The sequence below is a fragment of the Humulus lupulus genome, chromosome 9 (genome assembly GCF_963169125.1).
Source record: "Humulus lupulus chromosome 9, drHumLupu1.1, whole genome shotgun sequence".
Lineage (NCBI taxonomy): Eukaryota > Viridiplantae > Streptophyta > Magnoliopsida > Rosales > Cannabaceae > Humulus > Humulus lupulus.
This window is the reverse complement of record NC_084801.1, coordinates 75,580,693-75,595,461: the sequence shown is the minus strand read 5'-3', so window position 1 is coordinate 75,595,461 and position 14,769 is coordinate 75,580,693. Positions and strand designations below refer to the sequence as shown.

Genomic DNA, 14,769 nt, shown 5'->3' with positions numbered 1-14,769 from the left:
TTCACGTACTTCTTTTGGGCACCCCTGCTCGTGCCAGCCACATGCAGACCTCCAGAGATGGTGGATATCTCCCCTCCAACCAAGGGAGGAGGGACGTCCCGATCTATCCGAGACCCGGGCTGACTGGCCGGGACTTCTGGAGCGGGCCGACCTGCTGGGACTCTATTCCGCGCATATTGAGCCAAGGGGCCGGCTCGGATGAGAGTCTCGATCTCATCCTTTAGATGCCTACAATCATCGGTGTTGTGGCCAACATCGTTGTGAAAGCGGCAAAACTTGTAGGTATCTCTCTTCCCCTTTTGGTGCTTCAACGGCTCGGGCCTCTTCCAGGGGAGGCGAGTAGAATTAGCTAGGAAAATGTTCTCCCTAGACTGGGTGAGCTCTGTGTAAGTAGCGTAGACGGGCTTAAACTTGTCTACGGACTTATTCTTCTTTTGGACGTGCTGGCTTCCTCCATCATTCCCCTTTCTTTTGCCTCCACCGAACTGGTTGTTCTGTGTGACGTTTTGGGTCGCTGCCACGACCTCCGTCCCCACTCCAGCGGGCTGATCAGGGACCTGGCTGGTTCCTGCAGCTGAGGCTTCGACTTCCTCCAAGTTTATCCATTCCTGGGCCCTGTTAAGGAATTCGTTAACCGAGCTGACTCCCTTTCTTTATATGTCTTTCCAGAGATCCCCTTCGACGAGGAGTCCAGTTCTCATGGCCATGAGCTTGGAGCTATCATCCGCGTCTCTGGCCCGAGCAGCGACGTTCACAAATCTGCTCAGGTAGGCCTTCAGAGTTTCACCGGGCTGTTGCCTCACGTTAGCTAAAGAGTCGGCCTGAACGCGGGCAGCCTGGGAGGCTCGGAATGCCCTTTTGAAATCTGCCGAGAAAGTCTTCCAAGAGCTGATTGACTGTCTTTTACCTTGCTTGAACCACTGCGTGGCAGGTCCAGTCAGTGTGGAAGGAAAGAATAAACACCTCAGCTCGGGGCCAATGTTGTGGGCCATCATCAAGGTGTTGAACATCCCTAGGTGATTTGATGGGTCTCTGTCTCCATTGAACTTCGACAGGTGCAGCATACGGAAATCAGGTGGGTATGCCGTTGCTGCTATGCTAGGGGAAAAGAGCTCCATCTCGTCCCCAGAATCATATTCATCTTTTTCTTTCTCTGACAGGAGCTTCCTCATCAGCTCCTCCATCTGGGCCAGGTGCTCGAGGGTTTGGTCCTGATGTCCTTGGTTATTCCGGGGCTGTTCAACAGCTCCGGATCCATTGTACATATTTGGTGGGTTATTGCCCCTCCTATCTTGAGATAGGTTATTTGGGGCATTCCCACCGTTACGTACTTCGGACAGGGCCCCCCCTGAGCGAGCATGGTTGTCTCCTCCTGCTGGCTCCCCTCTGTGAGAGTTAAGGCGATCCCGCAGATCACCTCCCCGAGTGGCTTGTGGGCTTTGTGCCGAACTTAGGCGCTGACGCAAGTCTCCGCCAGAAAGGTCACTCCGGCGACTGCCGGTCCAGTAGCTCCTGCTAGAGAGGCTTGGAGCTCGCCTTTGGTGCTGAGGACCTGGGCTTTCCCTTGGCGCCCTGCTACGCCGAGAATGTCCTTCTGATGGGGGATCTCTCCTGCTACTTCCGTAGGCTGGAATATCTCGGACTGGCCGAGGAGGAGATGGATATCTGATTGGAGACGGAGGATGCCTGACTGGAGAGGCGATCCTGGTTCCGTCTGGACGGATCAAGTTCGGTGGGGGCCTTTCGGCCCTGCCAACCTGCTGGTCCCGAGCCTGGCGATCTGGACGAGGTGCAGGACGGTTTTTGGGGACGGGCTGATGCTGCGAGCCATCCCCGGATCTCCTTCGGGAATTTCCTCGAGCTCCCCTGGGCGCTCTCGAGGATGGTTGGGAGCTAGGAGTCGACGTTCTGACTGAACGGCTGTATTGCTGTTGCCTGGGTCCAGGCACTTCTTCGAAGTTTGCCTCTCGATGGTGTGATGAAGGAGTGGAGTTGGCTGTCGGAAATCTGTCCGAGTGGCTATGCCTGGACCGATTACCCCGGCGAGACTTAGTAGCCTCGCCTTGCCTCTCTCCGATGTTAGCGTTGGTTGTGAGAGGGGGTAGTCGGGCCAGCGCATCCTTGATCTGTTGGCTAGCTATTGCTAGCTGGCTCCTCAGCTGAGCATTCTCCATCTCCACTGCAGTGTAATAACACGGGTTTGGACTTGGTGGCCGGGGTGCCGAACTTCCGGTGTCATCTTGGCCCACCGGCTGCTTTCCTGGCCGCTGCTGGGCTTCAAGAACTTGTTCACCAGGGATGGCAGTATGATGAGCCTCCTGCCCATCATGTTGTTCTGTCTCGTTACCATGCCTGGATCGAGTAGTCACCATAGTTGGATGTTTGCGATAGCACTAATCGAACTTCCTCTCAATGAAAGCACCAAACTGTTGACGCGGTTCTTCGCCAACAGGAAATTAAGAAAAGAAGAGAAAGGGATTAGTGCTTATGTTGAACCGAAACAGATATATGATCTTAGGAAATGAAATGGTGACTCAAAGTACGTTTTTTGAGTGGTTCAAAGGTTAAAATCCTTCTACTTCACTAGTCAGTATTATTGCTATATACTGGATATTTGATTACATGGTCTTTCTTACAATAAAGATTCCAACATCTATTAACTCCCAAGGTCTCCATATTTATAGGAGAAGGCACCTGGGAGTTGGTAAGAAGGTCATCCCGTGACCTTCTTACCTATCATGTCAACTCGGTGACATTCATGATTAATTCCTAAACCTGACACATAAGTGTGGTCAAATCAATAGGTAAGGAGATAATGGGCCGCATGGCCCAACCCAGTCGTGGGTGTCTGAATACGCACGTTCCTGCTGCATGCCCGAGAAGTCAGGGATATATCAAACACGTGATGTCTGATATATGCACGTTTACCTTGCGTGGCTGACTTTATAAAGGGTCATAGCCTTCAACTCTAGCTCGTACTACGGGCTGGATACTTAACTCGACCTTCGGCCTTCAGAGCCCGGACTCTGTCCTTAAGTTACCAGAGGCGAACCCTTAGGTTACCTCGAGCTAAGGAGGTATGATCTTATGACGGCAGCTCCGGTTTTGGGGATGTCCACGAGATAATCATGATTAGGCCGCAGCTCAGCTTGCTAATCAGCCCGTGGGAAAATCAGGGCGTACACTATCCTTTGATTTGAGCATCCAATCTTTTGTACTAGCTGACATTCAGCTTACATTTTCATTGAAGTTTCTTTTCATTTTAATATATATATATATGGGAATTTTCTTACAGGGCTTCACTTTAAGCCCAACTGGTAGGGTTCTCAGTGTTTACAACCCGTGAACAATTTTCGGCACGATTTTTTTTTATGACTGTGTATATTGTAGCTTTTTAGAGCATCCTGCAAATTTTCAGAAAATTCCGAATAGTTTACAGTACCGAAAACTAGGTTCAAACATGTTGTTACACGCGTGACTAAATTTTTTTATGCGCGTGGAAAACAACATGTTTGAACCTAATTTTCGATATTGTAAACTATTCGAAATTTTCTAGAAAATTTACAGGATGCTCTAAATAGCTACAATATACACGATCATAAAAAAAGTCGCGCCGAAAACTGTTCACGAGTCGAGAAACACTGAGAGTCCTATCGGTAAGGCTTAAAGTGAAGCCCCTGTACAAAAATTGTCATTTATATATATTATCTATTACTGTATACTAAGCGTGAATTGGAAAAGCTGTAGTCGTCCACCTTTCTTTTTCGAGTTAAAATCCTCTTGTTTTATTCTTTTCCTATTTCTTCGTTGATAAAATTAAGTAATTTTTTTAAATTTGTTTATTTAACAAAGGACTAAAGAGTGCTTTGACCGGATATATAAGTAATTTATAGAATGACTATGCACGTAAATGTATTTTTCTATCTTTTATAGGCGGTGGATTGAGCTTTCAACATATATAATTTGTTTTTTATAATGCATTTGTCTTTAATGTACACTGCCTGAGAATTTGAATATGTGAAGCTAGACTTTTCTTAAAGCCGAAGCAATTATACATTCCACTGCCACTACCATCGCTTTTGTCTCTCTCCCCAATCTTCCTCGAATTCTTTTTTTTTTTTTTTCTATTGTCATTTTCTTTTCGTTTTTTTTTTAACCACTTTGTACTTTGTTTTTGTAAAGTATCATTTTAGTAGTTTGTGTTTACAATAATAATTATTTAATATTTTGTATTTTGAAATCGTTCATATTTAGTACATGTATTTTAAAATAGTACATATTAAATACTCTAAATTCAAATTTAATTAATAAAATTTTACCAATTTAATCAATCACTCTCAATTATATGAGTTCTAAATTCAAATTTAATTACTTAATTATATATAATTAGTGACAGTTTAGTTATATTAATAAAATTTTATTTATCAAATATGAATTTAGGATAGCAAATATATATGATTTTAAAAGACATAGTATTATATAAGCATTATTGAAAAAAAAATATACCAAAATAATACTTTGCAAAAACACAATGTACCAAATAAATAAATTCCTTTTTTATATATAAAATTAAATAACAAGTAAACACATATCCAGCATATATCTATACAACATATACACATTTGAATAGATGTTACTTTTTCATTAGTCATTCATTATTTTGTCTTGTATTTTTATTGTCTTTTTGTGTTCTTTCTTCTCTTTGGCTCCTTATTTCATTCTTCCTATTTTTTTTATTATTTATGTTTGGTTAAATGCATCTTCTCACTATTGTGGTTAGAATGACCATATTAATTATAAAGTAAATGCTTATTTGATATTTTGTGTTCTATCCAAATACAAATTTAGCACCATTTATTTCTAATAATTATCAATTGATACATTCTATTTGCAAAAATTATATAGTTTGGTACCTTCCATGCAATTAAAATTTTAATATTCTTATATTACCCCTCATTTTAATAATTTATTTAATTTTTAGTTGTTTTATTATTCTTAAATGATTTAAATATATTTTCAGAATTCATAAAATACAATAAATGTTTAATTAAAATTTTAAAATAATTTTAATAAACAAAAATAAATTTAATTAATTAATAAAATAAAATTTAAAAAACTAATTAAAATATTATTAATTAACTTTAAATAAACCTAAATTTTAATTTAATTAACAAATTAATCCAACTTTGAAACAAAAAAAAATATAGTTGAGATTAGGAAGGTGGGAAACTGAGATAGTGAGGGTGAAATTGAGATTGAGTGAAATATGGGTTTTTTCATCAATAAAATTAAAATTTAGATTTATTTAAAATTAATTAATAAGATTTTAATTAAAAATAATTTTTTCATTAAAATTATTTTAAAGTTTTAATTAAACATTTATTTTATTTTATGAATTCTTAAAATATATTTAAATTATTTAAAAATAATTAAAAATCAAATAAATCACTAAAATGAGGGGCAATTTGGGAATATTAAAATTTTAAACACACGAAGGGTACCGAACTATGTAGTTTTTGCAAATAGGGGATATCGATTGATAATATCAAAAATAAAGGGTACAAAATTTGTATTTCGATAAAACATAAGGTAACAAATGAGTAATTACCCTTAATTATATAATATCATAAAATTTAGCATTATTGCATTGATATGAAGTGGCATGAGGTGGTGTAAATATTGAATAGGTATAATTATATATGGGGTAGCATCAAAGTCCAAAAAAATGCAAAGTGTAAAAAAATGAAAGAAAAAAAAAGTAATTAAATTACTGTGAACCTTCGAAAAAATCAAATATGACTCAACTTATTATTATTATTTTGAAACTAATACACTTACTATTGTTATGCAAATTTTTGTCTACTATACATTATTTAGTGGAAAAAAAAATACAAGAGACTTTTCTCTAAATAATAAAATTAGATTTTTCTTTATTGATTATTACTTTTATAAGAAAATGTAAGAGTAGATTTTTTACTATATTTTAAATTTAAATAAATAAACTAATAAACATGTTTAAATTATGAAGCCCAAAATTTAAAAAATACTTTATAAAAAAAATTGTAAAAAAATGCATTTATGTATAGCTAAATTTAAAAGTTTTTGGTAAATTATACATGTCTCAGGCACGTATATTTTAGGAAAATTTTCAAAAATATGGATTTTTAGCTATTAATGTGCAAAAATATAGGAGTTAAACTTTCTTAATTTGTATGGGAAAATTTAATTAACAAAAACTCATTTTATGGGAAAACTAATCTCATATTGGAAATCAAAATTAAACAAAAAAATGAGCAAAAGGAGGAGCACTATGGTAATTAACATAGCCAAAACTCCTTTAGCCAAGCCACATCTTCTCTTTCATTTTGCCCTAGCCGCCACCTCCTTGTCCTCCACTCGCCTGCCTCACCATCTCCACCATCATCTCCGCCCACCCACCCTCACCACCTGCCAAGAATACCCCAGCCGCATCTCCGTGAAACCCAGCCGAGAACACCCCAACCGCACCATCGACGAACACAACCTCAATCCGCGCATCTCTACGCGATTCCCTTCAAATGTGATGTTTCTTTTCATTTCTAATATGAGTGACTCGTCACCACTCTTATGGTAACTGGTTACCCCTCTTATGGCAGTAAGTTACTAATCTCACTGTAACTAGTTACCCCTCCTGATACATGTTATTTGACCTCTAAGACTATTTTTTACATAACTGTGAAAAATCAAACAAGCAACTGGTTACCCCTCTGGAGAAATGTTATTTAACCTAGCTGTAGGATTTTTTTTTTTTACATAATTTTGAAAAATCAATTAAGTAGCTGGTTACCTTACCCATGTTTTGAAAAAGAAAAAGAAAAAAATGTTTATAATAAATAAAAATAATAATAATAAACACAATTCATATTACAAAAAAAATTAATAAAAAATTTGCAAAACAAACATGGAAAAGTTTAATATAAAAATAGTTATATAAAATTAATATAAAAAAATCATATAAGCTAAAAAAAATAATCAAATTACAAACATACCCTTCCAAATTAATAAAACTTGATTAAGAGTAAAATTATGGCATAATCAACTTTTATACAAAAATATGGGAAACTAAACCCATAAAAATAAAATTTTTAAAAAAAGTCATAGATTAACTTTTCTTAAAAAAAAGTCATATTTTTGCACAATCTATTAAAAATCTCATATAACATGTAATTTTCACTATATTTTAACTAGTATATAAATAAATATCAAGTATATGTAAGTTTTTGATATATATTATGTCAACTTTTCATCTTTTATTATCTTATTTTATTATTTTTCTTCAGTGTTTACAAGTTAGTTTGGACTAACTTGGAACATAATGGACTTGCGATTCTAAGGAACAATCCCCGCAGCAATATGGTTTAAGGCAAGGAAAATCATCCGTTTTCAATCGTATTTCTCGGCCGAGATACCCTTTAAAACATTGAGGAGGAAGTTTGTTCACATTCACTGATTTTTCTAGGGCACATGCTCCGAAGTAAGAACTTACCAAACTAGCAGCATCAGTAGTACCATAAATATAATTTGCCACCATCACTCAGATTATTATAGTTTCAGAAGTACCTCTTTAAAAACAAACAAGGAAACAAGGATGGAAACCTGAGAACTTTATTATACAAGTAGCATTTACAGTGACTGGAGTGGTAAAATTACACGTCTTGCGACTGGGACGAAAGAGAAAAAAGGAAGGAAAAAATTACAGAAAATTGGGATGCCGAATTTCATCGACTCCCCACTTTATCCAATTTCAGTATTTTTCCTATGAAATGAAGCTGAAATCTAGCCCTTTTTCTCCACACTATCTATTCTACAGTTATTTCTAGTATAGCTGTAAGCCTTGGCTTTTTATATCTCCGGAGTAAAAGAGAAGAACACACAACACTAACCGAAGAGAGAGCCATGCATGCCCCAGCTGCCCACGGTGGCAACTGAATTCCCAGTGAAGGAAAAAAAACTCCTGCAGCAATAGGGATTGCTATCACATTATAAGCCATGGCAAACACATAATTCAATCTGATCCGAGCAAATGTCTTCCTTGAGAGGTCAATGGCTGTGATGACATCTTCCAAGTTGTTCCTCATCAACACATAGTCAGCTGCTTCTATGGCAATATCTGTCCCTGCTCCGATTGCCATGCCAATGTCAGCTGCAGCTAGAGCCGGTGAATCATTGATTCCGTCACCAACCATGGCAACTGTGCTTCCATCTTTTTGAAATGAACGAACAACGTCAGCTTTTCCTGCTGGCATTACCTCTGCTTTTACATCGTGAATTCCAACCTGCCAGGAACCATTTTTAAGTAGCGGTTAAGAACAAGTCTACATGAGAGATAAATAGTTGTATGAGTGCTCAGTAAAAGTACTGACACAAACTCTATCATATCATTTTCATTATTACACTACCATAAAGACCGAATCTAGAATAGCTCAAAAATAGTAAATAAATAAAATGATCAGAATATGAGCTTCATCATAGATTCACTCTAGGTGGACCTCCCACCTAATAAATTATTATGATTATTCAAAATTTATAATTAGGTTTTCATTAGTAAGAAATATGGACACAAACCTCCCTAGCAACAGCCTGTGCTGTCCTCCAGTTGTCCCCAGTAACCATGATTGGCCGAACACCCATTTTGATCAGGCCTTCAATTACAACAGCAGCTTCCCTTTTCAGTGGGTCTGCAACCCCCAAAACACCAATTAAATTACTATCATATGCAACAAGTATGCCTGTTTTCGCATTTTCTTCCAGATCTACAACAAATTTTTCCACATCTTCAGGAATGTGGATTCCTCTTTCAGTCATCAACTTTCGATTACCAACCTGTTCAACAAAAAAGTCACCAGTAAGAAACCCCCAAGAAGCACAAAGTTTATGTCTGAGAATTCAAGCTCAACGAAAAGCAACAGAATAATAGTCAAATCTAAAAAAAAAACCTCACCAGAATTACTTTTCCATTGATAAAGCATTGAACACCTCTTCCCGGAAGAGCAGAAAACTCTGTGACATCAAAAAGCCAACCAGAGATTGCAGAGTCTCGGTTAAAGCTTTGAGCATCATTGATTGCATAGTCATCAAAGAAATGAAAATGACGAGCATATGTGACTATTGCCTTTGCCAATGGATGTTCACTACTAGCCTGTAAGAAAGGAAAGAAACTATACTAAGGTGCCAAATTAAACAAACATGCATTCTTTTTTCTGAAAATAGAAAAGAAAAAAAATGGACAAGAGAATAGAGTGCAAAGCTTCCTTGTACTTGAGTAATTATAGAGAAAGAATTGTGGACTTAATTTGCCCTAGAAATAAGTAAAAGAAGAGAAACTGCTGATTTAAATAAGAAATCACCTCTGCAGAAGCTACCAATTTAAGAAACTCTCCACGATCCATTCCTGTAAAAACTTTTGCAGTTGTGACTGAGGCCTTTCCCTGGGTCAGGGTACCTGTTTTGTCAAATATCACGTACTTTATTTTTTGAGCTCTTTCTAAAGCATCCCCTCCTTTTATCAGGACACCATTGTTAGCCCCAACTCCGGTTGCAACCATGACAGCAGTTGGTGTTGCTAAGCCAAGAGCACATGGACATGCAATCACCACAACTGATATGGAAAACATAAGGGCAAACACAAAGTAATTTCCATTTTCTGGGAGCCAACTTTCTGGATAAGCTCCAAGAGTGCCAGCAAAATACCTGAGTTAAGATGAAAGTAGTTTGGTAAATGAGGACAGAAAATTTTAGACAAGACCTAAATCTACTAGCTAAAATGTGATGAATCAAAAACAGATGATTTTGAACATACCAGCCCAGTAGTGTCAACAGTGCCAATGTTATAACTGTAGGAACAAAAATGCTTGCAATCTGCATTTCACAAAGGCGCAGAATATTAGAATCTAGAAGCCCTCAAGTTCCTTTATTTTATTTTCTTTTTCCTCAACAGAGTAAACACAGTTTCTGGATGATTAAAACAAAGGGATGCCGAGATATGAATAAAAACCATAAAGAAGGGAAGAAAACATAAAGGTGGCAGTAAAACTAAATTATTATTAGTGGCTCATTGTCGTCTGTTATAAAGACGATTGATTTTAATTTGGGCTTGTTTCTTACAGCAGCAAACATCAAACTTGCAAGAAATTTAAAAGCATTTGAAGAAGAAATATCAAATTGATTCCTTTTCTCCATAATATAAAATCATATCCATGGGAGGGTTCCAGTTGAGAGAAATAGCTAAACAGAGCTGATTCCCCTGATTACATGAAAATGTACACTTGAACTAAGGGAATATACTTTTTCCCTTCCAAGGCCATTAAATTCACAAAAAATGTACAACAAAATTTTTAAGTTTGATCACAACAAAAAACACTCACGACAAATGCAAACTAATTGGAAAAGAATTCAAGTAGTTTCCACAATAACTTTCCAAATATAAATTGAATTCTAATTTATCAAATCAGAGACATGATGATATATAAACATACATAGTGATCCTTAAAAGTTATAGCAAAGATGATACTTGGTGAAAATAATAATGACATAATATATTTCATGAGGCATTAAAAAACATCGTTATCCTTGTCAAAAAAAAACATCGTTATCAATTTATATGGCCCATGATTTGCACCAACGAGGTCTGGTCTGGGGTTCTATTCCTCATGGGAACATAATTTGCTAAAGTTTCATGTCTCCCAGAGATTGAAGGGTCCAGCGGGATGCTGACTATAGATACAAAAAATATATATTATAGTATCATTGCATGGTCAACAAAAACAGGGCTGTAAGTACAGGTAAATGCATTTTTTTTTGGTATGAGCAAGGATGAAAATATCCAAAATAATTTTAAAATGGAATTAAAATTTCACCCCATCTAAAAAAGCATAACCAGAAACGTAGAATGCTTACAAAATCAGCGAATTTCTGAATGGGAGCTTTGGACATTTGCGCCGTTTCTACTAAACTGATAATCTGGTTCAAAACTGTATCGGAACCTACTTTGGTAGCTTTTATGTGAAGGACACCGTGTTGATTTATTGTACCTCCAATAACAGACGAGCTCACCTCCTTCGAAACAGGTACGGATTCACCAGTGACCATGCTCTCATTTATGTAACTTGAACCCCAAACAACAACACCATCAGCAGGAACTTTGGCACCAGGAAGAACTTTCAATGTGTCATTAGACTGAATTAGGAGTGCGTCTATTTCTCTTTCTCCAATGCATCTTTCATCTAGTTAACAGTACAACTATTTAGCTATTTAGAATTTCTAGGATTTTCATTTCTAATGGCATTATTTAAAATTTAGAAAAGAAAAAAAAAGGTAGAGAACAAATTGTCCCAAACAAATACATATTCAGTAGTTACGTAGAAACATGAAACATTATATTTGAATTGTTATAAAATTACCAAAAGTATTTTTATTGGAAGGATGGGAAACAAAAAAAGGCAGGCACTTGCTTACCTTTATTATCTTTGATAAGCAATATTGCTGTTGCTGGTGCAAGTTCCACCAACTTCTTGATGGCATCAGATGTTTTCCCCTTTGCAAGACACTCCAAATACTTTCCCAAGAGTACAAATGTTATCAGCATGGAACTTGTTTCAAAATAAGTTGGAGACCAAAACCCAGTGACCGCACCATATAGAAGTGCACCAACAGAGTAGAAATAAGAGGCCGAAGTTCCCAATGCAACCAAGACATCCATGTTTGTTGAACCATTTCGAAGAGCTCTGGCCGCAGCAATATAAAAGCGTTTTCCAACAACAAATTGGACAAGACTCACCAATGCCCACTTCAACCAATCACCCATTTGGAAGGGTCCACATCGCCAAAGCAATAAGGAATAAACTAGTGGTATATGTGGACAAATCACCCGTATGAAAAAGACAGGAATCTGAAGCCATTTTATCAAGTATCAGTAATTATTTTAAAATTAAGAACTGGATAATTTAGAGGGGTGTCCTAATGATACCACCAAAAATTAAAAATCAGTTTTATAGCATAAGTTCTTTCAAGTCTTCTTGTAGTGAAAAGTGAGGAAAAATATTTATCACTTAAATTCTAGAGCAATGAGCAGTAAATCATTCTTAACCTGGATAACATGTAAAAGAAATAGTCAAAAATGAGGGGAAAATATGTTACATGATCTAACACCAAAACTACTTGAGAAAATATACTCACACTGAGAAATAGGCTGGAAAGGAATAGTCGAAACATATTTGAGGCTTCTTCAACATCCTTAGAAGTCACTCTTGAGTAAGGATTTGCTACGTGTAATTTGAACTTGCCAGTACTTCCTCCTTCAATCCCATCGACTAAGGATCTTGAATTGACAACTTCTGGATCGAATAGGACTTCAAGTTCTCTTGAAATTCTGTCAAAATGAAACTGCCTCACCCCTTTCAAATTGCTAAGGATTCCTCCCAAAATATGTACATCCACCTCACTGTATATGCCAGCAACCCCCAATATAATCTTATCTTGCTCACTGCTCTGTACAAATGCTGCTTCAAAACCAGCATCTTCAATTGCATTTACTATATCATCGTTACTTACTGCAGCTGGATCATACTCAACTTCTCCTAATGATGTCGCCAATGCAACCACTGCCTTTTTGACACCAGGAATATCTCTTAAAATACCTTCAACAGAGTTCACACAGGCTGCACATGTCATACCTCCTATGGAGAACTGCCCCAGTAGTGTTCCTTGGGGCTTTGTTCCAAGTGCACTGGATTCAGGTAAGATCTCAGCCTCAAACCCTGCATCTTCAATTGCATTCTTGATGTCTTCATCCTGAATTTACAACAGCTAAGGAAACACTTCAGTTTCTATATGGGGGTAAAATTTAACCAAAAGCAAATATTCGAAAGTGTTTGAGAATTAGCCTCAGCCAAAAGACAAATAAGAAATAGAAAAATGAAAAGAGAACATACGAAAAAGCAAAACAAATGAAAAAAGTTTGCTCTAGTAATGAGTATTCACAGCGTCATTTCTATTAAATGTTCTCTCTTTTTCCTTTTCTTTTATTCTATTTTTTTCCATTTCAGAATCTTATCTTGTTGCACCAAGTTCATTGATCCAATATCAGCATCATGACTACACATAAAATTTTACAGATACCAAAGGAAACTTTAAACTCAGCAAAGAGATACTGCTGGATGGGTACAAGTTTTTGGTCAATTAGTCTCACTGAGAAAGAAAAATAAAAATAAAAAAAGAACCCAATACAAAACAAATGAATCAATAAAAACCTCATTTCCTTGTTATAATAGACAAAGATAATTGAAAATAATAACAAATTTACCAGTAATACCACTATCAAATTATCAGTGTAACTGACCAAAAAAAAAAAGGACTGAGGGATAAAAGTCCAAACTGCAAACACCATAGCTGGAATAATAAACATTACAGAAGAAAAGGGCAGGGGAAAACGATTTGTCACTTTAATTCCGTTCCATTCATAAATATATATATCTCCAAACACCGAATATATATATATATATATATATAAATAAATAAATTTTAAAAAAAAACTAAAATATGATTACCAAAATACTACAACCAATACCATCCAACAGCCCATAAACACAAAACTAAACACATTATACTCTTAACTACATTAAATAGAGCATAATCATTATGTAATCCACCATAAATCGATGTCTTTAGTAACTAAACCATCAACCACTGCCTTACGATATCTAAAAGGAATTCTAAGTGAATAATTAGCATCTACCAGGAAGCCCATGGTTCAAACAATCAAATTAATTCAAACTCGAATTATTTGATGATTTAGAACTAACCCATAACCCACTAGAGATAAAATTGAAATGCAAAACCCCAAATAGAAATTAAGCTACTAAAGTTAAGTAGCAAAGACGAGCTAACAGCTCAACACATCAAAACAAGCTCAGAATTTTTATTATTATTATTTTTAAAGTAAAAAAACAGAATGAAAATACTAACCGAAGATCCAAATTCACCGAACACAAAAAGTCAAACCCAATTAAACACAATCAGGAAGCAAATATTTTCTGAAAGAGCAACCAACCTTGACCAATCTGGGATCAAAGACCACGTCGGCCTTGTTCTGAAGCAAAGCGACAGAAGCCCTTAAAACTCCATTTACGCTCGTGAGAGCTGCTTCAACCGAATTTGAGCAAGCAGCGCAGGTCATGCCGGTAACACCAACCTGGACTCTCTTCATCGTTCCCTGTTGGACTCCCTTCTCCTCGTCCTCCGACGAAGAATTCTCGTAAGCATCAAGAAGCCGTACATCCTCGAGGTCGCGGGAATCATCACCGGCGGCGGAGGCGAGTTGGGCCAGCTGGAGGTCTCTGATGCTCGGCGCCATTAGAAAGTTCCGAACAGAGAAGAAGAAGACCAGAGAGGTTTTTATGTATAAAAGTGTGATTAATTTTTTGGGGGGGTTAAATGACAAAGAAAAAACAGACCAAAAGTTTTATAGAAAAACAAAATAAAATAAAAAAATGAGGAGGATTTTCCGAGGGAGATGGTAAGACAGCAATTTCGTAACTAAAGTTGCTGAGAGAGGAAGAGGGTGGTGGTGGGGACCGCCCACTGCATTGGTTGAATTATTTTAGTTTCCCATTTTGCCCTTGATGTTATCTTTTATTGACTTGATGCATCCAAAAATTAACCTGTACTTTACAAAACAGACTTGTGTACTACAATCATGAGGGAAAGACTCATTCAATGTTTATTTGGTTAGGT

At 36.8% G+C, this 14,769-nt stretch overlaps 1 protein-coding gene across 2 annotated transcripts; it reads right to left on the bottom strand.

Annotated features, from left to right (window-relative positions):
- Positions 1-7,624: 7,624 nt before the first annotated feature.
- LOC133801694 (copper-transporting ATPase RAN1) lies at positions 7,625-14,541 on the bottom strand. 2 transcript variants are annotated; one of them, XM_062239951.1, is made up of 9 exons: positions 14,087-14,541; positions 12,214-12,828; positions 11,494-11,926; positions 10,936-11,261; positions 9,839-9,897; positions 9,387-9,729; positions 8,981-9,178; positions 8,605-8,862; positions 7,625-8,315 (listed from the first exon to the last, which is right to left on the bottom strand). In XM_062239951.1, exons 1-9 carry the CDS (start codon positions 14,387-14,389, stop codon positions 7,839-7,841), a joined length of 3,012 nt encoding a protein of 1,003 aa, XP_062095935.1. In that variant the 5' UTR covers positions 14,390-14,541; the 3' UTR covers positions 7,625-7,838. The 2 variants fall into 2 exon arrangements, with proteins under 2 accessions (XP_062095935.1, XP_062095936.1); XM_062239952.1 differs by having other exon boundaries at positions 12,214-12,843; positions 14,087-14,297.
- Between the last annotated feature and the right edge of the window lie 228 nt (positions 14,542-14,769).

What these genes read in the sequence shown, in the direction of transcription:
- LOC133801694 (XM_062239951.1), bottom strand. Translation starts at nt 14,389, where the DNA reads ATGGCGCCGAGCATCAGAGACCTCCAGCTGGCCCAACTCGCCTCCGCC. An exon ending in GCTTATCAAAGATAATAAAG is followed by an intron (nt 11,262 to 11,493) that starts GTAAGCAAGTGC and finishes ACTGTTAACTAG; the next exon opens with ATGAAAGATGCATTGGAGAA. An exon ending in TTCAGAAATTCGCTGATTTT is followed by an intron (nt 9,898 to 10,935) that starts GTAAGCATTCTA and finishes TGTGAAATGCAG; the next exon opens with ATTGCAAGCATTTTTGTTCC.